Source organism: Pipistrellus kuhlii, unplaced genomic scaffold (genome assembly GCF_014108245.1).
Source record: "Pipistrellus kuhlii isolate mPipKuh1 unplaced genomic scaffold, mPipKuh1.p scaffold_m20_p_17, whole genome shotgun sequence".
In the NCBI taxonomy this organism is placed as follows: Eukaryota; Metazoa; Chordata; class Mammalia; order Chiroptera; family Vespertilionidae; genus Pipistrellus; species Pipistrellus kuhlii.
In genome coordinates this window covers 2373163-2395893 of record NW_023425482.1, presented here as the reverse complement: position 1 = coordinate 2395893, position 22731 = coordinate 2373163, and the positions used below count along the sequence as shown (strand labels likewise).

The window sequence follows — 22731 nt, the reverse complement described above, 5'->3', positions numbered from 1 at the left end:
TTTTATTAGCTAAACATGTGGGCTTGAAGTCATTCTACTTTTTTAAAAAAATGATTTTTCTAGAATAATTAGAATGTTATAGTTTGTGCCCACATAAGTTGAGTGGCATTCTTGTAATAAGTGTGTGTATGTGTGTGTGTGTGTGTGTGTGTGTGTGATTTGAATGATTTAGCTAAGAGGTAATATATTTTAATACTTTCAATAAATAATTTACTTGGAAACTGAATATAAGGATCTTATAGTCTTTTTAAAATAAAAATATATTCTATACTATGATAAATCCTTTTATGTGATGATTCAGATTTTTCTAAATATATTGTTCTCATTCTGATTGATTTCAGTTGTGGTCTTTTTCAGTTTAAAAGGTTCCTTCCCAGGATAACTCCTTTTTTAGGTCTGTGATTTCTTTAACATAACCCTAGGAATTGTGATGGAGCAGTAGTTTTAACAGTATATAAATATCTTAGTAAAATAGAGTAAATATAACATTTTGGATATGTCGGGTCATAGGGCCTCAATTTTTTACCTGTAGTTATGTAACTCACAAGTAAACAGTATTAAAAATGAGTTCTTAAATAAGGTCTGGAATTAGAGGAAGTTTTATACTTTCTCAGGGAATTTGTATCTCTAGCTTTTTATTCTCGGGATGTTTGCTCTACAAGCCTGCCTATAGCTCTCTAACCCCCTTACCCTGTGTTATTTTCCCACTGCTGCTAAATGCAGGGACTCTAGGGGCCTGAACCCTGCCTGATCCTAGCCATGTGAGGTGAAGCCAGAGGCCAGGCAGATCCTGGGAATGTGTTCTTTGTATGTTCCCAGGCACTTGCTGCCCAGAGAAGGCCTGGTGGGACTAGTGAGGTCATGCCATCTTTCTGCTAGTTGCAGATCCTGCTCTTGTGCCCTAGGTAGCTGGCCAAAAGGATGTGTAGTCATAGGGAATAGCAGGGAGTAATTTCTTTATAATCCACTTATGGTGTTTAGAAAAAGTCAAACCTATGTAAATGGTAGAGAGCCCTAATTATATCAGTTATTTTTGCACTATTTAATATAGTAATAATGCTTTTTAGGACCTTGTATTATATACTGTGAATATCCTATAGGTAAGGCCAGTTGTTTTGTTGACCTTTTTTTGTTTTGCTTTGTAGCCCCGACTATAATGTGGAATTTTTTCGACAATTTATATTGGTTATGAATGCTTTAGATAACAGAGGTGAGATTATTTTAATACTTTTAATTTCTAAGTATTTTTCTTCCCCCATTACAAGCCTGTTTACACATTAATCAAAATATTTTCTTACGAGTTAGAACTTAAAGGGGAAGTGTGTCATCAGGCTTAAGTCTTGCCAAATGATTGTAATTTTAATCAAAACTGGTTCCAGATGGGAATTTAACTGTCATATATTCTGCTGTTCTACCAAAAGGTGTGAGTGAATATAAAGGAACTTAAAATACTTAAAGGGGTAACTACATAGGGTGCATGCATGGGTGTTTGTTTCAGATTATCCCAGCACTTAAACAGTGTCACACCCCTCATCTCTCAAATTGGAAATCTAAGAATTACCAATGTCTTACCAGATCTCACCCAAGACCAGTTCAGTCAGACTTAAGGGGCCATATTTCTTGAGTTCCCTGGATGATTCTAAAGTGCAGTTAGGACTGAAAACCACTGTTTTGAGAATGAGGCAACAGGATCCCAAAGTTAATACAGAAGCTATGGCTCTTGAATTATTTTAAGTATTTCTGGTGCTGTAAGATACCATATTGGATTCTATTAGATGTACACATTATATCCCAATTCAACTTTTCACAATATGCGGTGATGTCTTGTATAATCTAGTACTGTATAGCTAGTCATTGTTAGGAAATCTGTGTGTCTGTAATGTGGGATGAAAATACTTAATATCCCTTGCCTGTAATTACTTCCACATGTAAAAATACATCTGTCAAGTGAGTTTGTAGCAATTTGGGCCAGAAATACAAAAAACAAAAACAAAAACAAAAAAAACATACAGGGTAGCAGGAGGAAGAGTCAGAATGACTCTTTTAACTGGACTCATCTTTCACCTAGCTTTATAATGCCTTAATAGTTCCAACTTGATGTCCCATGTTCTAAACTTATATGTATTACCTGATAATTATTGTATATTAGAATAATAGCAAGTTAAGGAATAGGAACACATTAAAACAATGTTTTAGCCAAGGTTAAAAGAGTAGGCACAGCAATAGAAGTAGAAGATGGCACTTTGGAATTTAAAAAATAAATATAGGCGTACTTTTTTTTGAGTAAATTTATGATATAAATTTCTTATGTTTGAAATTTTGCTAATTAATGTTTCTTAAATGTCTGTAACAGTTGTATTATTCTGGTCATAGCTGTAAGGAAATTACATGTAATCTGGCCAGTATGCCTCAGTAGTTGAGCATAAACCTATGAACCAGGAGATTTAGATTGATTCCTGGTCAGGGCACATCCTATTAACATGATTGTGAGCTCGATCCACAGTAGGGGGAGTGCAGGAGGCAGCTGATCAATGATTCTTATCATTGATGTTTCTTTTTACCTTTTTTATTATTATTCCTCATTCAAGGATATTTTTTCCCCATTGATTACTAGAGAGAGTAGAAGGAGTGGGAAGAAGGAGAGAGAGAGAGAAACGTGGACATGAGAGAGACATTGATTGGTTGCCTCCTGCACATGCTGGGGAACCTGCAGCTGAGGTACGTGCCGTAAATCAGGAATTGAACCATTTGAGAGCTGACACTAACCACTGAGAAAACCAACCAGGGCTCATCATTGATATTTCTGTCTCTTTCTTCCTCTTCCTTCCTCTCTGAAATAAATAAAATCACATAAAAAAGGCCATGCCTTTGTGGTGTGGCTCAGTAGTTGAGTGTTCATGTATGAACTAGGAGTTCACAGTTCAATTCCTGGTCAGGGCACATTCCCAGGTTGTGGGCTTGAGCCCAAGTGTGGGTCATGCAGTGTGCAGATAATTAATGATTCTCTCTCATCATTGATCGTTCTAACTTTCTCTCTCTCTCCCTTCCTCTCTAAAATCAATAAATACTTTAAAAGCCAAAACTGGTTTGCCTAAGTGGATAGAGCGTTGGCCTGTGTACTGAAAGGCCCAGGTTCGATTCCAGTAAGGGCGTGTACCTTAGTTGCGGGACATCCCCGGTGGGGGGTGTGTAAGAGGCAGCTGATTGATGATTCTCTCTCATTGATGTTTTTAACTCTCTATCCCTCTCTGTAAAAAAATCAATAAAAAATATATATATAGTTTTTTCTTTTTAAGGGAAACAAATTGCATGTAAAATAAAACCAATAAGAAATGTTTGGGTAAATGTTAACCTAGTTAAGGGTTAATTAATTTCTTCTTTTCCCCCATAGAGTCCTGCTAACTTAAGTATTTTTCTTCCAGCTGCCCGCAACCATGTTAATAGGATGTGTCTGGCAGCTGACGTCCCTCTTATCGAGAGTGGAACTGCTGGTTATCTTGGGCAAGTAACTACTATCAAAAAGGTAAAGAACTTTTTTTATATACTTTCCAGATCCTTATTTGGGACCTCTAAGATGTAGACTTTGGATTTATATGATACTAGAGGCCCATTGCATAAAGATTCGTGCAGTAGGCCTTCCTTCTCTTGGCTGCCAGCACCGGTTTTCCGCTGGCACCCAGGACCCAGGTCTTCACTCTGGCCACAGCGGAGAAGCCAAGCATCGCTGCGGCTGGAGTGGAGAAGCCTTGCCTCTTCAGTCTTCACTTGGGCCAGAGATTTCAGTCTTTGCTCCACGCCTACATATGTAAATTAACTCGCCATCTTTGTTGGGTTAATTTGTAGTCTTGATTGGCTGGTGGGCGTCATGGAGGTACCGTCAATTTGCATCTTTCTCTTTTATTAGTGTAGATGGGCTAGTCAGGATCCAGGACATAAGGAATTTTGTGTCCCTACAAAACTTAGGATACCATAAAGGTACCCCAAAAGAGGGTAGATCTTTTTATTTTTGCTACTTTGGGTCATATAACTTGTATATTAAAATCTGTAGACTGGTAAGCATAATGAACTTGACCTTTAAAATTCCTTGTAGACCTGAGGCATATCATGTTATAGTTGATATAGGGTAAACCAGGCTTCTAAAAAGTGACTTTCTATGAAAAAAAAAGTCTGCATATATAGATCTGAAGAGTATGCTGAAAAATATTTTTGGTGTATTTGAAATGTTTGAAATGTTTAGATAAAACTAGAGAATAACAGCAAATATCAGTGTACTCATAATCCAATTTTATAAAATCTCAGCATTGTGATTCATTTCCTGATCACATCTTTTTTCTTTTTTAAATATATTTTGTTGTTTTTTTTACATAGAGAAAGGGAGAGGGATAGAGAGTTAGAAACATTGATGGGGGAGGAACATCAATCAATGCCTCTTGTACTCCTACTGGGGATGTGCTCGCAACCAAGGTACATGCTCTTGACTGTACCAAACCTGGGACCTTTCCGTCTGCAGGTGGATGCTCTATCCATTAGCCAAACCAGTTAGGGCTTTTTTCTTTCAAGAATCTAAACATAAATACATTCAAAGAATGATTTTACAGATTTTGAAAGTAAAAGAAGTTATACTCTACTAGAAATTTGCTGTTTTTATATATTATTTGGTAGTTTACTTACCTTAAAAAGTCTGGTACTACTTTGTTTTATTGTCACAATTACTCCTATTTAGTACTAGAGGCCCAATGCACGAAATCCGTGCAAGAGGAGGCCTTCCTTCCCCGGCTGCCAGCACCGACTTCCCTCTGGCACCTGGGACTGGGCCCTGGGCTTCCCTCTGGCCACTGGCAGGCCCCTGGGATCCAGTCTTCCCTCACAGCTCCAGCTTTTTAGCATATTACACTTTTTTTATTATAGAAGATCTTTCTGCAGACTTGTAATATCAAAGTATATTGGATTTAATGAAATCAGTGGAGGCCTTCAGATCTGTTGATAAGTCAATGTAGTTGTTCTTTTTTTCTCAGCTGTGAAATGGGAGATAACTGCCTCCATATGACTGCCTTCAATAAAGCATATTGGAAAGCCCCAGAAATGGTATTAGGGGGAAAACCCTGGATCTGCTATAGTTAATATTAAAACACTTAAAAAAAATATATATATATATATATATATATATATATTTTATTGATAGTTTACAGAGAGGAAAAGAGAGGGATAGAGAGTTAGAAACATCTATGAGAGAGAGACATCGATCAGCTGCCTTTTGTACACCCCCTACTGGGGATGTGCCTGCAACCAAGGTATATGCCCTTGACTGGAATTGAACCTGGGACCTTTCAGTCCACAGGCCAACGCTCTATCCACTGAGCTAAACCGGTTTTGGTATTAAAACACTATTTGCAGGTTATGATTCTTTAACCATTCGTTATTTGAAAGGTACTTCTCATTACCATGATTCTGAGATGCTAGTTTGTATTAAAACTGAGCTTGAGAATGGCTGAGAGGTAAAAGATTCATTTGATGGTTTTGAAAAATTATCTCAGGTGCTGTAGACTTCTAGGGATTTCTTACAATGTAACTTAAAAGGTAACCCTGTCAGCAAAATGAAAAATATTTCTATTTTGTTTGATAATACTTAGTATTTTTCCATGTATCTGGATAGGAAATACATAATTTGAAATACATAATTTCTTTTAGTTTATTTAGTTTTTAAGGTAAGGCTATGAATAATCTATACTAATAAAAGAGTAAGATGCAAATTGATCGTACCTTTGTGATACCCACAAGCCAATCGGGAGTGAACATCCAAATTAACCCATCCTCATCATGGCACTGAGTGCCATGGTGAGGATCCAGGCATTCCTCACCACCCCAGCTGCTCCAGGCCTCTGGGCAGTGTGGGAAGGCGGCTCCTGCCAGAGCTAGTGCTGGCAGCCAGGGGAAGGAGGGCCCGTTTTTGCATGAATCTTTGTGCATCGGGCCTCTAGTATTTAAATAATTGAGTTTCACGACTTTGAGAGAGAAATTGTTGGAAAGCTATCTTTCTGGTAGTAATCTTTCTTTCTCTTTGGTGTAATCAAGATAAAATTCCCATATTTGAGATTTAGGTTTGGTAATTTTTATTTTGCTGTTGTAAGTGGTCACTGGTTCAGGAGTCAGAGGAGCCCAGTGATATTGGAGATGGCTTAGTTTTAGCTGTGACTACGGTTGATTCAGTTAGTTTTTATGTTATAATTGCTTCTCTTTAAAGTGTAAGGGTTTTGTAGTCACTAATATTTTAAAATTTCTTTGACAGCATACAATTCAGTTGAAATGGAGATGAATGAATGAAATGTTTATGAAAATATTACCTTAGTGAGAAACCACCCTTGTGGGGTAACTGTTTTTCTCACATTCTGACTTTGCAGGGTGTGACTGAATGTTATGAATGTCATCCCAAACCAACTCAGAGAACTTTTCCTGGCTGTACAATTCGTAACACACCTTCAGAACCTATTCATTGCATTGTTTGGGCAAAGTATTTGTTCAAGTAAGAATATATGTATATTTCTGGGCATATTTTTAGTACTGATGATAGAAAATGGGGTCTTTTTTTTATTTAAAGTCTTGGAGAGAGTGTATCCATAGTGAAATTTTTTGTGGAGGGAAGTGGGGGAAGGAGAGTTAATCTTCATCTGAGGATATTTTGCCATTGATTTTTTTTTTTTAGAGAGAGTGGAAGGGGGGGACGACATACACAGAGAAACAGCAATGTGAGAGAAACATCCATTGTTTGCCTCTTACACATGCCCTGACTAGTGCCTGCAACTGAGGTACATGTATTGGCAGGAATCGAACCTTTCCATCTGTGGACTTATGCTCTATCCACTGAGCAAACCCAGCTAGGCCTGAATGTTATTTTAAATATGGTGAAGGGACACTTTAATAGCTTCCTTGTGGCCGGGACCGGTTTGGCTCAGTGGATAGAGCGTCGGCCTGTGGACTGAAAGGTCCCGGGTTCGATTCCAGTCAAGGGCATGTACCTTGGTTGCGGGCACATCCCTAGTAGAGGGTGTGCAAGAGGCAGCTGATAGATCATTCTCTCTCATCGATGTTTCTAACTCTCTATCCCTCTGTCTTCCTCTCTGTGAAAAATCAATAAAATATATTTTTAAAAAAATAGCTTCCTTGTGATAGTTCTTGGATTAAATTGAGCCAACATTTATTGCATGCCTATTGTATGCAGTGAACTTCATGTGATATTGGAGATAAACTGAAGGGTCTTGGATTCGATTCTGGTCAAGGACACATGCCCAGGTTGTGGGTTCAATGCCTAATAGGGGACATGCAGGAGACAGCTAATCAGTGATTCTCATCATTGATGTTTCTCCCTCTTTCTTCCTTTCTGAAATCAGTAAAAAAAAAAATATATTTTAAAATTAATTCATGAATTAAAATTTTTCATTGATTTTAGAGCAAGAGTTGGGGGTAGGAGGAAGAAATAATCAACCAGCCACTTCTGCATGTATCCAGACCACAACCTGGGCATGTGCCCTGCCTGTGAATTGAACCCGCGATCTTTCAGTGTACAGGATGATGCTCAACCAACTGAGGCACACTAGACACAGGGCCTTGATGGTTTTAAAGAATACTTATCAGAAACTTTGTTAGGGTGGTTATAATTAGTAAAAGAGAATTGCAGTTTACTATCCTATATAATAAAAGCCTAGGTGGTGTCACACCCACGCACCTAATGTTTCTTTCTCTCCCTTTCCCTTCCCCTCTGAAATCAATTTAAAAAATAAATTAGCTGTTTGTGGCCTGGCTGGCATGGCTCAGTGGTTGAATGGTGTCCTATGAACCTGGAGGTCACAGTTTGATTCCCAGTCAGGGCACATGCCTGTGTTGTGGGTTCAGTACCCATTGTGGGGTATGCAGGAGGCAGTCAATTGGTTCTTTCTCATCACTGATATTTCTGTCACTCCCTCGCTCTCTGAAATCAATAAAAATATAGTTTAGAGGGAAAAAAATAAAATTAGCTGTTTATGAAGAAAATTGCAAAAGTAAACACTTGTTCAGACTGTTTTGTTGGACATAAATATTTACTGCTTTCAAATTATAGCCAGTTGTTTGGGGAAGAAGATGCTGATCAGGAAGTATCTCCTGACAGAGCTGATCCTGAAGCTTCCTGTGAGTAAACTGTTTGTGATATCTTTTTTTTTTTTTTAATCAATCTTTATTGTTCATATTATTACAAAAGTTCCTCATTTTTTCCCCCTCCACCAGGTTCCCACCCCACCCTCTGCCCTTTCCCCATCCCCCAATCAGTTTTTTTTTTAATTTCCTTGTTTTGTTTTGTTTTTTTAAATATATTTTATTACAACTTTAAAGTTATCCTTTGCCAAAGCAGTTTCAATGAAGTGGAAAGGGAGAAATCAGATTGCAATGAATTGGAAAGTGAATGGTACCCAAGGAATGAGAGATAGCACTACCTGTTATCATTTCAAAACTCAGCACAGGGGAAAGAAGAGGTTATAGCTGCTGGGTATCTGGAGTGAAAAGAAGTTTTAATCAGCCAAATGATGTGACTCAGGACCAGGAAAACCCAGGGAAATCTCTTCTAATCCAGGATTTCAAAGCCAACCCAGTGGGATGGGTCATTTCCACTTCCAGTCTTCAAGATTTAAAGGCCAATGTTCCCTGAAACCCGTGTCAAGGAGAGAACTTTGGAAGAATAACTTGACTATTCAGCAATCATCCAAACAGGGCATAATGAATCCAGGGATGTCACCAAAGCATTAAGCTAAAGACTGTCTCTGGGAAAATGACATATTCATTAAATCTGTATGGCATTATATTCATTTGTACTAATAGTGGTTTAATAACTTCACCTGATAAATCATCTGTTCAGCTTCAATTTTTGCTAAGCAGATAAAAATGTTAAATTCTAAAAAAAAAAAAATATATATATATATATATATTTTGTTGATTTTTTACAGAGAGGAAGGGAGAGAGAGAGCGAGCTAGAAACTGTCAATGAGAAACATCGACCAGCTGCCTCTTGCACACCCCCTACCGGGGATGTGCCTGCAGCCAACATACATGCCCCTGACCGGAATCGAACCGGGGACCTTTCAGTCCGCAGACCGACGCTCTAACACTGAGCCAAACCGGTTTCGGCTCCTTGTTTGTTTGTTTTTTTAATAAACTTTTATATTTTTAAGAATAAATTTTAAAATCTAATAATTTTAAACCTTGTTTTTTCTGCCCTGGGAACTGAGAAGCAAACTTTTTACATGTAAATTTGCCCTTAGGCTATCAAAAAGCGTAGCCATTCAAGTGTAAATGAACACATTGTTTAAAGATAGCTGCTGGCTGGAGTTGGATTATCTGTTATGGGTGGGAAGGGCTTGTCCTCCCCTTTCTTCATTAAAATTAAGGTGTTAGCTTTAAAACCTCTTTGTGGCAAGAGACCTTAAACTTTCAGAACTTTAAATTTTTCAGGTAGCAAATCAATTACTTAGCATTTTCTCAAATCAATAATACCTCCACATTCCCAAGGATACATTTCAAACAAAAGACACAGGCCTCTTGCTCCTGGCCACTCCATGCACAGCTGCTCTGGGTCCGGCCGCTGTTTGTGATATCTTATTAGTGAGCACCGTTATTTTGCTAATTTAATATTGATATTTTTAGGAGGGAGAATGCAGTTATATGCTAGATAATATATATACTTAAGATGTATTTATATTTAAAACACTTTTCAAAATGGATAGTTTACTTATACTGGTGAGAACAGGGTGCAGAGAAATTTCACTAACCTAGCAAAAGAGCTGGGAGTTGTTACCAGATCTAATTATAGGTTATATTTTGAAATGCTCTACTTGTGGTCATCAGAATCTCAGGTACAACAATAAAAATGCCAATGCACATGTTATTTTTCTTTCTCTTTGAACTAAAAATGTTTCAGATGTCCAAAAGTGACCCTTTACCACCAAAGGTAGATGAGAGCTTACTTCTGTATTTATTACAGTTGAAAATTAAAGCGGTGTTTCTTTTGTAGGGGAACCAATGGAAGCTGAAGCCAGGGTCAGAGCATCAAATGAAGATGGTGACATTAAGCGTATTTCCACAAAGGAATGGGCTAAATCAACTGGATATGATCCAGTTAAACTTTTTACCAAGGTTAGGTTTACTTTATTATGGATTCGATTTGTTTGAAAAATGATATGTGAAATTGAATTAAGCTTTTTGTGCCTAATACTGTCATAACACATTTATTGATGTAGTCAAGATGAGAGGTTATGAAATTTTGGCATCTATTAAATCAGTGTAGCACCTGTATAGGAGGTAAAATACTGAGGCTTATACACTCTTGGTTGTCTCCTCTTCTCTCACTTTCACTGAAAGTTTTTTTTCTTATAACACCTTTGGTTCCTGCTGTTTCTCGTCTTATACACCTTTCATGCTTAAATTTTGTTGGCAGTTTGACATGTTCTCACTTGTTTTTGAATCCCAAAGCCTCTTATTTTTGGCTGAATCCTTTTTCATTAGTATATATTATTTGATTGCTAAATATTTCTAGAAGAATAATCAGGTTTGTTTAATTGGATCTACTTAATTATAGTGTAGGCCCTCACATATGTTTTTAAATATATATATATTTTATTGATTTTACAGAGAGGAAGAGAGAGGGATAGAGAGTTAGAAACATCTATGTGAGAGAATCATCGATCAGCTGCCTCTTGCACACCCCCTACTGGGGATATGCCTGCAACCACGGTACATGCCCTTGGCCGGAATCAAACCTGGGACCTTTCAGTCCGCAGGCCTACGCTCTATCCATTGAGCCAAACTGGTTTCGGCTCAAATATGTGTTTTAAAGTCTTTTTATTTCTTTTACTTTGCTCCTTAGTATTATTGAGTTTAACTAACAGATACTGGAAACTGTCATCTCTTCTTAAACTGCCTAATATATTGTTCCGACTCTCACTAAGCACATGACATTAAAGATACGTTAAAGGTGTGAAGCCATTGCATATACAATAATTTACTTATTAAGAGAATACTATCCCACTTCATTGCAAACTCTTTTTTTTCTTTTTCTGTTTGAGAAAATTCTCTGAGTTAAGGCTAACTCTTGCCGAGACCGGTTTGGCTCAATGGATAGAGCGTCGGCTTGGGGACTGAAGGGTCCCGGGTTCAATTCCGGTCAAGGGAATGTACCTTGGTTGTGGGCATGTCCCCAGTAGGGGGTGTGCAAGAGGCAGCTGATCGATGACTCTCTCATCGATGTTTCTCTCTATCTCTCTCCCTTTCTGTACAAAATCAATAAAATATATTTTTAAAAAAAAAAAGGCTAACTCTTCTACCTCCTATTTTCCCTTCCCTTTATACCTTATTTTTCAAACAATATTTTCTCTCTGCCCTGCATCTTAGATCTCTCCTTGCACCTGCTGTCTGCTTCCTAACATGCACAGGTCTCACTGTTGTAAAAGCAAATGGCCTATCACTTCATCCAGCTTGCATTTCATCTCTTTGCTCACTGTCCACAGATGTCGCAGGTTGACTTTCTTTTCTTTCATTTATTTATTTATTTATTTATTTTAATTTAATATATTTTTTTATTAAATTATTATTTTTGTACATATACCCTTGCTCCCCCCCCCCTCCCGTACATATCCTCCCTCCCCAGAGTTTTGTGTCCATTGGTTGTACTTATATGCATGTATACAAGTCCTTTGGTTGATCTCTTATCTCCCCCAGATCTCCCCAACCTCCCTGCTGTAATTTGACAGTCTGCTTGTTGCTTTACTGTCTCTATATCTATCTTTTGGTTCTTCAGTTTATAATACTCTTTATCATCCATAAATAAGTGAGGTCATGTGGTGTCTCTCATTGACTGGCTTGTTTCACTCAGCATGATGTTCTCCAATTCCATCCAGGTTGCTGCAAACGATGAGAATTTTTTTCTTTTTTATGGCAGCATAATATTCCCTTGTGTAAATGTACCATAGTTTTTGGATCCAATCATCTGCTGATGGGCACTTAGGCTGTTTCCAAATCCTAGCTATTGTAAATTGTGCTGCTATGAACAGAGAGGTGCATATATCCTTTCTGATTGATGTTTGTAGTTTCTTGGGCTATATTCCTAGGAGTGGGATTACTGGGTCAAATGGGAGTTCCATTTTCAGTTTTTTGAGGAAGCTCCATACTGTTCTCCACAGTTGTTGCACCAGTCTACATTCCCACCAGCAGTGCACGAGGGTTCCTTTTTCTCCGCAACCTCGCCAACACTTGTCATTTGTTATTTGTTGATGTGGGCCATTCTGACAGGTGTGAGATGGTACCTCATTGTTGTTTTGATTAGCATTTTTCGGATAATTAGTGACTTTAAGCATGTTTTCATGTGCCTCTTGGCCTTCCTTTTGTCGTCTTTTGAGAAGATTCTATTTAGATCCATTGCCCATTTTTTAATTGGGTCATTTATCTTCCTTTTATTAAGTTGTATAAGTTGTCTGTAGACGTTGGAGAGTAAACCTTTATCAGTGATAACATTTGCAAATATGTTCTCCCATACTTTCTTGTTTTGTTGATGGTTTCCTTTGCTGTAAAAAAGCTTTTTATTTTAATGTAGTCCCATTTGTTTATTTTCTCTTTAGCTTCCATTGCCCTTGGGGAAGTATCAGTGAAGAAGTTCTTTTGGCATATGTCTGAGATTTTGCTGCCTGTGGATGCCTCTAGTATTTTTATGTTTTCCCATCTTATGTTTAAGTCCTGTATCCATTTTGAGTTTATTTTTGTGTATGGTGTAAGTTGGTGATCCAGTTTCATTCTTTTGCATGTATCTATCCAATTTTCCCAACACCATTTATTGAAGAGACTGTCTTGACTCCATTGTATGTTCGTGCCTCCTTTGTCAAATATTAACTGAGCATAGTGATTTGGGTTGATATCTGGGCTCTCAATTCTATTCCATTGATCTATATGTCTGTTCTTGTGCCAGTACCAGGCTGTTTTGAGAACAGTGGCTTTGTAATACAGCTTGAAATCTGGTATTGAGATCCCTCCTACTTTACTCTTCTTTCTCAGGATTGCTGTGGCTATTTGGGGTCTTTTGTTGTTCCAAATGAACTTTTGAAGAGTTTTTTCTAGGTCAGTGAAATATGCCGTTGGTATTTTAATTGGGAGTGCATTGAACCTATAGATTGCTTTGGGAAGTATGGACATTTTGATGATGTTGTTTCTACCAATCCATGAACATGGTATGTTCTTCCATCTGTTTACATCTTCCTCTATCTCTTTTTTCAGTGTCGTGTAGTTTTCCGTGTATAGGTCTTTTGCCTCCTTAGATAAGTTTATTCCAAGGTATCTTAATTTTTTTGGTGTGATGGTAAATGGGATTGCCTTTTTAGCCTCTGTTTCTACAAGTTCACTATTGGTGTATAGAAATGCCATAGATTTCTTGGCGTTAATTTTGTATCCTGCTACATTGCCAAATTCATTTATTAAGTCAATTAGTTTTTTAATGGAGTCTTTTGGGTTTTTTATGTACAATATCATGTCATCTGCAAATAAGGATAACTTTACTTCTTTTCCAATTTGGATGCCTTTTATATCCTCTTCTTGTCTAATTGTAATGGTTAGTACTTCCAGTACTATGTCAAACAGGAGTGGTGAGAGTGGGCAACCCTGTCTTGTTCCTGTTCTTAGAGGGAATGGTTTTAGTTTTTGCCCATTGAGTATGATGTTGGCTGTGGGCTTATCATATATAGCTTTTATTATGTTGAGGTATGATCCTTGTACTCCCATCTTGTTGAGAGTTTTTATCAGGAAATTGTGTTGGATTTTATCAAATGCTTTTTCTGCATCAATTGATATGACTATATGATTTTTATCTTTCAATTAGTTTATGTGATGTATCACGTTTATTGATTTGCGGATATTGTACCATCCTTGCATTCCCGGGATAAATCCTACTTGGTCGTGGTGTATGATCTTTGTGATGCTCTGCTGGAGCCGATTTGCTAGAATCTTGTTGAGGATTTTGGCATCTATGTTCATGAGGGATATTGGCCTGTAATTTTCTTTCATTGAGTTGTCTTTATCTGGTTTTGGTATTAGGGTGATGCTGGCTTCATAGAAGGAGTTTGGAAGTGTTCCTTCCTCTTGGATTTTTTGGAATAGTCTGAGGAGGATAGGTTTCAGTTCTTCCTTGAATGTTTGGTAAAACTCTCCTGTGAAGCCATCTGGCCCTGGGCTTTTGTTTGCTGGAAGCTTTTTGAAGACTGTTTCAATTTCTTCCCAAGTTACTGTGCAGGTTGACTTTTCTTAAACCTATTGCATTTACTTCCTCATTGCCTTTTCCTTGGGAGGAAAAAAGTTTTTTATTTTGATTATAATTAAAATGCACTTACTGTGATATGGATAGCGACAGTATTTTCCAAACTGGTGTCTATCTATTTCCATTCCAATATGATATACATTTCCATTCTTTTATTCAACAGGTAACTTAAAGCATCTGCTGTGTGTCAGACACTACTTTGAAAGTACAGGAGATTTAGTGTGGAAAAAGACAGAAAATAGGGTTCCTGCTTTTTATAGGAAACTCAAAGTCTGGAGGGGAAAGACAAACATTGAACAAGTAATTTCAGAAATCAGCTACAGTCCTCCGCTCTACCAGCTGAGCTATCGAAGGGACGGGCTGAACAAGTAATTTCAGTTCAGTGTTAAGACATTAAGTTCATTTACATTGAAATCCTTTAATAATTAGTAAATTAAACCTTATTATTAGACATTATTAGACCTAGTATAAGGGTTCAAAAGAAGCTTTCCAGAGGAAGTGACATTTCTTAGGGTGAATTAAGATTTTAAAGAATAAGGGTGGAGTGTGACATATACAAAGAAAGTCTCAGGTTACAATACTGAAATGATTCCCATTAAAGGGGAGAGTGGAAAGAGAATGGGAAAGGTAAGCTGAGGCTGGTTCAGGCAGGGCTTTCCAGGTTATATGGAGACAGTGGGAATCCATTAGAAGATAGTCTGTAGTGTCACTATAAGGATATATAGGGTATGCAGTGCACCACTCTAGCACGTAATGTTCCTCTTGTGAGCAACATGGGGCAGTACCTTCTGGAATTGTGTAGCAGCAGAGTAGTCTGAAGGGCAACCTCCTGTAACCCCCCACCCTTTTTTTTTAATGTTTGAATACAGTCAGGCTTTATTTTTTAAATTTTATTTATTTATTTATTTATTTTTTAAATATATTTTATTGATTTTTCACAGAGAGTAAGAGAGAGGGATAGAAAGTCAGAAACATTGATGAGAGAGAATCATTGATCAGCTGCCTCTTGCACACACACACACACACACACACACACACACCCCCACTGGGGATGTGCCCGCAACCAAGGTACATGCCTTTGACCAGAATCGAACCTGGGACCTTTCCGTCTGCAGGCCAACGCTCTATCCACTGAGCCAAACCGGTTTTGGCCCCCCACAAAGCTCCCCTTCACCTGATTCCCTACCCCATCCCATGCCCTTACCCTTGCCACTGTCCAAACTCTTCCCTCACCCCTCAGACCCTCTTCCCCCTGAGAATTGTCAGCCCACTCCCTTTCTATGCCCCTGATTCTAATATTATATTCACCAGTCCATCCTGTTCTTCAGATTTTTTATTCACTTGATTTTTAGATTCACTTGTTGGTAGGTGTGTATTTGATGTCTTTTTGTTCATAATTTTTACCTTTACCTTTTTCTTTTTTTTTTTCTTTTTTTTTTTTTAATATATTTTATTGATTTTTTATAGAGAGGAAGGGAGAGAGAGAGCTAGAAACGTCGATGAGAGAGAAACATCGACCAGCTGCCTCTTGCACACCCCCTACCGGGGATGTGCCCGCAGCCAATGTACATGCCCTTGACCGGAATTGAACCTGGGACCTTTCAGTCCACAGACCGACGGAATTGAACCTGGGACCTTTCAGTCCACAGACCGACGCTCTACCACTGAGCCAAACCGGTTTCGGCTACCTTTTTCTTTTTCTTCCTCTTAAAGAATACCCTTCAGCATTTCATGTAATCCTGGTTTGGTGGTGAACTCCTTTAACTTTTTCTTGTCTGTGAAGCTCTTTATCTGACCTTCAATTCTGAATGATAGCTTTGCTGGGTAGAGTAATCTTGGTTGTAGGTTCTTTCTGTTCATCATTTGAATATTTCTTTCCTGCATAGTTTCTGTTTGGCATTCTCATTAAGGCCTTGAAGGTCTCTTCAAGTTTCTCAGCAGTTTTTAGAAAATTCTTGAATAACCTTATAAATGTGGTTCTGAACTCTAAGTCTTCCAATAGTTTACTTTTCTCCATCTCTCCCATTTGTGACATGCTTCTGTGTCTCCGCATTTTGGCTGCCTCCTTGTGTTGATGGAGTGGCTTTGTGTGGTCAGTGATCTATAAGTGCCAGTAGCTCAGCTTCCCCAATCACCTGAGGTGGTCTCTCTTGGTAAACCCCTTTGTGGGCTGATGCAAAGTCTTAGTGTAATTAAACCTTGATTGCTGTTGGTACACTGGAAGGAATTGACCTCCAGGCCAATTGGCTGTGAGGACCCACTGTGTCCTTATTGGAAGAACTGTGCTGGAGACATGCTTATGGTGCAGGCCTTGTTTGGTGCTCACTGAGTATGCCTCCCAAATGTGTCACTTATGGATGTGAGGAGTTGAAATCTGGTTTCTCACATTGACCACTAGGTACACTGGCTTCTGGATCTCCAATGGGGTGCAGTTCAGGTACTGTCTGAGGCCACCCAACAGGAGCTACAGCGAGAACCACAGTCCTGCTTGGAGGTTGGAGGCTTTGGAGCTGTCTGCACTGGGTTGCAAGTTTGCTAGGTTAAACTACAATAGAGAGGGCTATTCATATGCAAAGGCCGCTGCTTGGAGCTTGGGTGTGTTTGTAGATTGTACGGGGCGGAGTCTCAGGGCTTCACTAGGCTAGGGTGTCCCAAATAATGATGGCTGGCAGTGAGCCTTCTCTGCCTGTCTGACTACATCCCCTCATCTCGCACCCCAGCACAGCAAACAATTATTCTTGTGTGCAGCTGTGCAAGCAAGCCACCCTCACTTTCTGACCCAATAGCAGACAGTCCAGCTTCTCCCCTGAAACTGGATTTTGGAGAGATCTGGAGCTTGTCTCTTTCTGGGCTGAATAAAGCAACGTCCGTCTCCAGCTGGGATCCACTGCCAGCCCGGATCGCGTGCTTGTCCCCGTACCTCAGTTTTTCAGTGCTTGTGCCCTGATTGTTCTTTCCTTCTAGTCATAGAACTTCCATTCAGCCAGCTTTCCCTGGTTCTGGGTGATAGACATTTGTCTTTTAGTTGTAGTTTTGAAATTGTTGTGAACGGCAGCAGTTTAGATGTTTACGTATGCCGCCATCTTGGATCTCTTTGAGCTTCTTTTCTTCTAAAATTTGTTAGCCTAGGCCCTGGCCAGGTTGCTTAGTTGGTTAGAGTGTTGTCTCTATATGTCAGAGTATTGTGGGTTCGATCCCTGGTCAGGGCTATATAAGAATCAACCAGTGAACATATGAAGAAGGTAATAACAAACCTATGTTTCTCTCTTTTTCTCAGGTCAATAAGTAAAAATTTAAAAAACATTATTCTACTGGTATACAGCATGTCTTTAAATCAGAAGATATTATAATGTAATATTGATAATAAGGCACCAATGAAGTTTTGGTGACTTATCAGCAAAGGGACTATAAGGTTCATGGGTTTTTTTTGTTTGTTTGTTTTAAAGCTTTTTAAAGATGATATCAGGTATCTGTTGACAATGGACAAACTGTGGCGGAAAAGGAAACCTCCGGTTCCATTGGACTGGGCTGAAGTACAGAGTCAAGGTAAAGGATACATTTTAGTCTTTGGAATACCTAAATCGGAACCTCAGTCTTTAGCCCTGTTGTTTCTTGACAGTAGTATATGTTCATGGTAAGAAGTTCAAACAATTGAGAGAAAGTTTGAAGAAGGGGAAAATCACTGGAAATCTTATTACGTAGAGAAATAGTCACTATGTTTTAGGGAATGTCTGGGAATTAGATCTATGCATATAGGCACAAGGAGTTCTGTGTGCACTTTACATAATAGAGGCATATGAGTTACTCTTTTTAGTAAATAATACTTAACAAGTCTTTTATCAGTTAACATTTAGTTGTTTCATTTTCCCTGAAACACCATGTGGTGATGAGTATATATGTACCTACATCTTTGTTCACTTGTGTGATTATTTCTTTAAGATTTAAGCCAGAAACATTTGTAATTCTAAATGTGAGTAAAACTATTGCAATAATGACAACTTCCTTATCCCACTCCCCTTAAACACACTGTCCCTCTGCTTTATCTGAATTGTATTGCAATTGATGTATACACAGCAGTGGTCAGCACATTGGATATTAAACGGTCCCAGGAGATTAGGGATGTCAGTTTGGAGCAGTTTTCTATAGTGATGGATTATGGCTCTAATAGTTTGCACTTACTGAGTGCTTACTATGTGCTGGGCATAATGTTCATCATCTTTATTATATCCTTGAATCCCCCAATAACCTTTTGAGGTTCTGAATCAGTCTTGTACCTTTCCCATCTCAATATTAGCAATTTCCTTATATACATATTTGTATCATAGTGATAATTACTTCAGTACAATTTGTTTCATATTACTTTCTTATTGGTCAGGCATTGAATTGTTAAACAGTAGAGGAATGATGTCTAATACTTTTTATGTGAAATTTCTAATGTTTTTTTCCCTTAGGAGAAGAAATCAATGCAGCAGATCAACAAAACGAACCCCAGTTGGGTCTAAAAGACCAGCAAGTGCTAGATGTAAAGAGCTATGCATGTCTTTTTTCAAAGAGCATCGAGACTTTGAGAGATCATTTAGCAGAAAAGGGGGATGGAGCTGAGCTCATTTGGGACAAGGTTCGTTTTGAAATATCAAGCATATATTTTAGTTTTTGAACTATAGTCAGGAGCTAGTCATTTTTGAATATTGTTTATTTTGCCAGGTTTTGAGGGCATAATGTTTGCATCTTCTTATCTTTAATTTCTACATTAAACTGAATTTTCTATACATGAATTCCGGCAATATCACAAAATGTTATTTAGATTCTAATGTGCTCATGGTTTATAATTATATTGATAAAAGAAATATTGTGAATATATTGTGGTAAAATGTTTTACAGACTTAAGAAAGCTTCCTGGGTGGTATAGATTTAATATAAATCAAAATCCTTTTGGTGACAATAGCTTTGGGGCATTTAACCTTGAAAGAAATAAAATTGCCTTTCTGTTGCAATAGTAATAACTTTTATTTTTTTAAAAATATATTTAATTGATATTTTACAGAGAGGAAGAGAGAGGGATAGAGAGTTGGAAACATCGATGAGAGAGAAATATTGATCAGCTGCCTCTTGCACACCCCCTACTGGGATGTGCACCTAATCAGGGTACATGCCCTTGACCGGAATCGACCCCAGGCCGACGCTCTTTCCATTGAACCAAACTGGTTTCGGCATAATAACTGTTTTAGAAGTCTAAGACCCGTCAGTACAAAAATGACATGTAATTATCCCTACAAATTAATATGTAATAACATTTTGCAATTAGATGTCATATTTTTTTACATGTAGAAGTATGTTTTTAAAATATATTTATTGATTTTTAGAGAGGAAGGGAGAGAGAGGAACATGTGAGCATAATGTCAGTTGGCTGCCTCCTGCATACCCCCTACTGGGGATCAAGCCCCCAACCCCGGCTTGTGCCTTGACCAGAATCCAGCGATCTTTCAGTGCACTGGATGCCCAACCACTGAACCATACCAGCCAGAGCTACATGTCATATTTTGAGGTTTATTTCTAATTGCAGTCAATATTTTCCAAGGCAGTGATACATCTGTTACAAAGTTTATGTTTTCCTGTAATAGTAAAGATTTTCCATGAATTTTAAAGTAAGCGGAAAAGTGTTGTTAGATTTAGCAAACAATATGATAACTTTGTGCAAATTTTGGAATTGTAGTTGAATCAGACATCTAAAATGAAGATAGTGAATTTAGATTTTTAGGGATTCTTGTAAACAGTCTTTAGGTATATTTTATATTAGGAGAAACTATGTTTTAAAAATATTTTCATTGTTATTGTTACAACAGGGATTTGGGGGCTAGAAAGTGAAACCTTAGAAGTGGGAATTGTTACCCTCTGAGTAAAATCTACACTTAAGGGGTGTGATAAGCTAGTTGCTTAGGGAAGTAACCAATAGACACCGAGTTGGATACTTTAAATATTTCGACCTAATTCTCAGGATTGGAAACAACCTAATTTCAATCACAACATTCTGAAGTGTTTATATAATTTTTCTATTGGGTCGGCAAGTAAGTAATTGCGGATTTTCTAAAGAATTTTTTTCATGGAACTAAATAACTTTATTCTGTAATGTATTGCCCATTTTGATCAATGACCTTTTGCCATCTTTCAGGCAGCATCATAATCCCACGTTCAAAAAACTTCTGGTTTTTATTAGCAAAAAACTGAATCAGGTACGATTTGACATCATCATCATCATTGAAATTTTTACCATTCAAGGAGTTTTGTAAAGATCGAAACAAAAAGTAATCAGATGGTGCAAGGTCAGGACTATATGGTGGATGTGGCAAAACATCCCAACCAAGCTCCGTTAATTTTTGCCGAGTGACCAAAGATGTGTGTGGCCTTGCATTGTCATGATGGAATACAATACCTTTTCGATTTGTCAATTCGGGCCACTTTTCTTCAACTGCATTGTTTAATTTTGTTAGTTGTTCAATGTAGACATCAGAATTGATCGTTCGGTTGGGTGGTAAGAGTTCAAAGTAGACAATTCCTTTGTAATCCCACCAAACTGATAACAAAACCTTCTTTTGATGAATATCAGCTTTTGATGTTGTTTGAGTTGGTTCACCTGGCCTGCTCCACAATCTTTTCCGCTTGATATTGTTGTAAACAACCCATTTTTCATCGCCAGTTATCAGTCGTTTTAAAAATGGATCATTTTCATTACGTTTCTTTAGCAAATCACAGCTGCTAATGCGTTGCGTTAACTGTGATTCTTTCTGTTCATGAGGAACCCATGTATCGAGTTTTTGAACATAGCCAAGTTGTTTTAAGTGATTTTCAATGCATGTATGTGATACATGAAGCTTCTCTGCAATCTTACGTGTTGTACTGTGACAGTCCGAATTGATTATTGCTTTGATTAGGGCGTCATCAACTTCAACTGGACGACCAGAGCGTTTTTCATCTTTGAGTGAAAAATCACCAGGACGAAATTTGGCAAACCAATTTTGACACTGCTGTTCTTTTAAGGCTTCATCACCATAAACAGCACATAACTTTTTATGAGCTTGCGATGCATTTTTCCCTTTGCGGAAATAAAAAAGCAAAATATGACAAAAATGTTCCTTTTGATTTTCCATTTTTCAACGAACGCCAAACGAAAACTACAAAACAGATCAAAAAACTTTTTTTACTGATTAACAGCTGAATAGCCAACTATCAAATAACAAAACGTGTTTTACATTTGTACTACGTCTGCAAACGTAAAAATTCAACTGAAGCCATATATGTGTGAAACCCGCAATTACTTAGCTGCCGACCCAATATTTAATAGATTAGGGAATTTTGATTTGCTGAAGTTTCATAGCCAACCAATCCTACATAATAATATGCAAATTAACCACCACTCTGCTACACCCACCAGCCAATCAGCGTGAGAATGCAAATTAACCCAACAAAGATGACGGTTAATTTGCATACACAGGGAGGGAGGAGTGAAGACTGAAGACAACATAAAAGGAAGAGGGAGGGAAAGTGGAAAGCAAGGTGCCTGGGGCTGCAGGAGGGAAAGCACTAGCAATGGGGGGTTGGGTGAGGTGGCCTTGGCAGGGTGAGTGGGCGGGGGCGGGGGCGAGGGCGAGGGCAAGGCGAGTAGTAGTGGCGAATGTGCGGCCAGAGGCAGCAGCAGGTCGGGTGTGCGGGATGAGCACACAGCGGTGGTGGTTGCTGAGGGCCCACCCTTCCCACCACTGTGGGAAAGGTGGGGTGGGGGGGCGGGAGAGGTGGCATTGGTGGGAGGAAAGCCAGCTGGAAGTCTTAAAGGAATATTTCTGCAACAAGTCCCTAGTAAATATATAAAGGGGTAACATTTTTTTTCCCTTTCTTTTGTACTTCTGAATTATAGGGTAGGATAGAATCTTCTGAGGAAAGCAGGAAACCTTGCTGAAATCTAATTATAGTGACTAGGATATAGTCTCATGAAGAATATAAGTTGTCAGGGGGAAACTTTTTGTATTGTCATTTCTGAAAAGAAATAGCAAATGTAGTGCGGTGGTGTATATATGAAGGAGATGGAAAGCCAAAAGGAGTTGTCCAGGTATTTCTGAGACTATCTGAACAGCTTTAAAAAAAAAAAAGGCCCCTTTTTTTTTTTTTTGCCTGGAATCTGTTTGTCAAACAACCTTCTCATAGGCATACCTCATTTAAAATATATATATATATATAAATTGTTTTTTTTACAGAGAGGATGGGAGAGGGATAAAGAGTTAGAAATATCGATGATAGAGAAACATCAATCAGCTGCCTCCTACACACCCCCTACTGGGGTTTGCCCGCAACCAAGGTCCATGCCCTTGACCCGGAATCGAACCTGGGACCCTTCAGTCTTCAGGTCGACACTTGATCCACTGAGC

General features: G+C 38.3%; 1 protein-coding gene across 3 annotated transcripts in view; it reads left to right on the top strand.

Annotated features, from left to right (window-relative positions):
• Positions 1-22731, top strand: part of UBA2 (ubiquitin like modifier activating enzyme 2) — a 56603-nt gene that overhangs the window by 6299 nt on the left and 27573 nt on the right. For 2 of the 3 annotated variants that reach the window (XR_004988543.2, XM_036441171.2), the window contains exons 4-10: positions 1146-1210; positions 3423-3523; positions 6399-6520; positions 8093-8160; positions 10034-10155; positions 17761-17860; positions 18766-18932. Coding sequence is in view for 2 of the 3 variants with exons in the window: in XM_036441171.2 (XP_036297064.1) it covers positions 1146-1210; positions 3423-3523; positions 6399-6520; positions 8093-8160; positions 10034-10155; positions 17761-17860; positions 18766-18932 (745 nt within the window). In the remaining variant the exon portion in view is untranslated. The remainder of the gene's footprint in view (positions 1-1145; positions 1211-3422; positions 3524-6398; positions 6521-8092; positions 8161-10033; positions 10156-17760; positions 17861-18765; positions 18933-22731) is intronic. The other variant, XM_045582569.1, reaches the window with a different exon arrangement.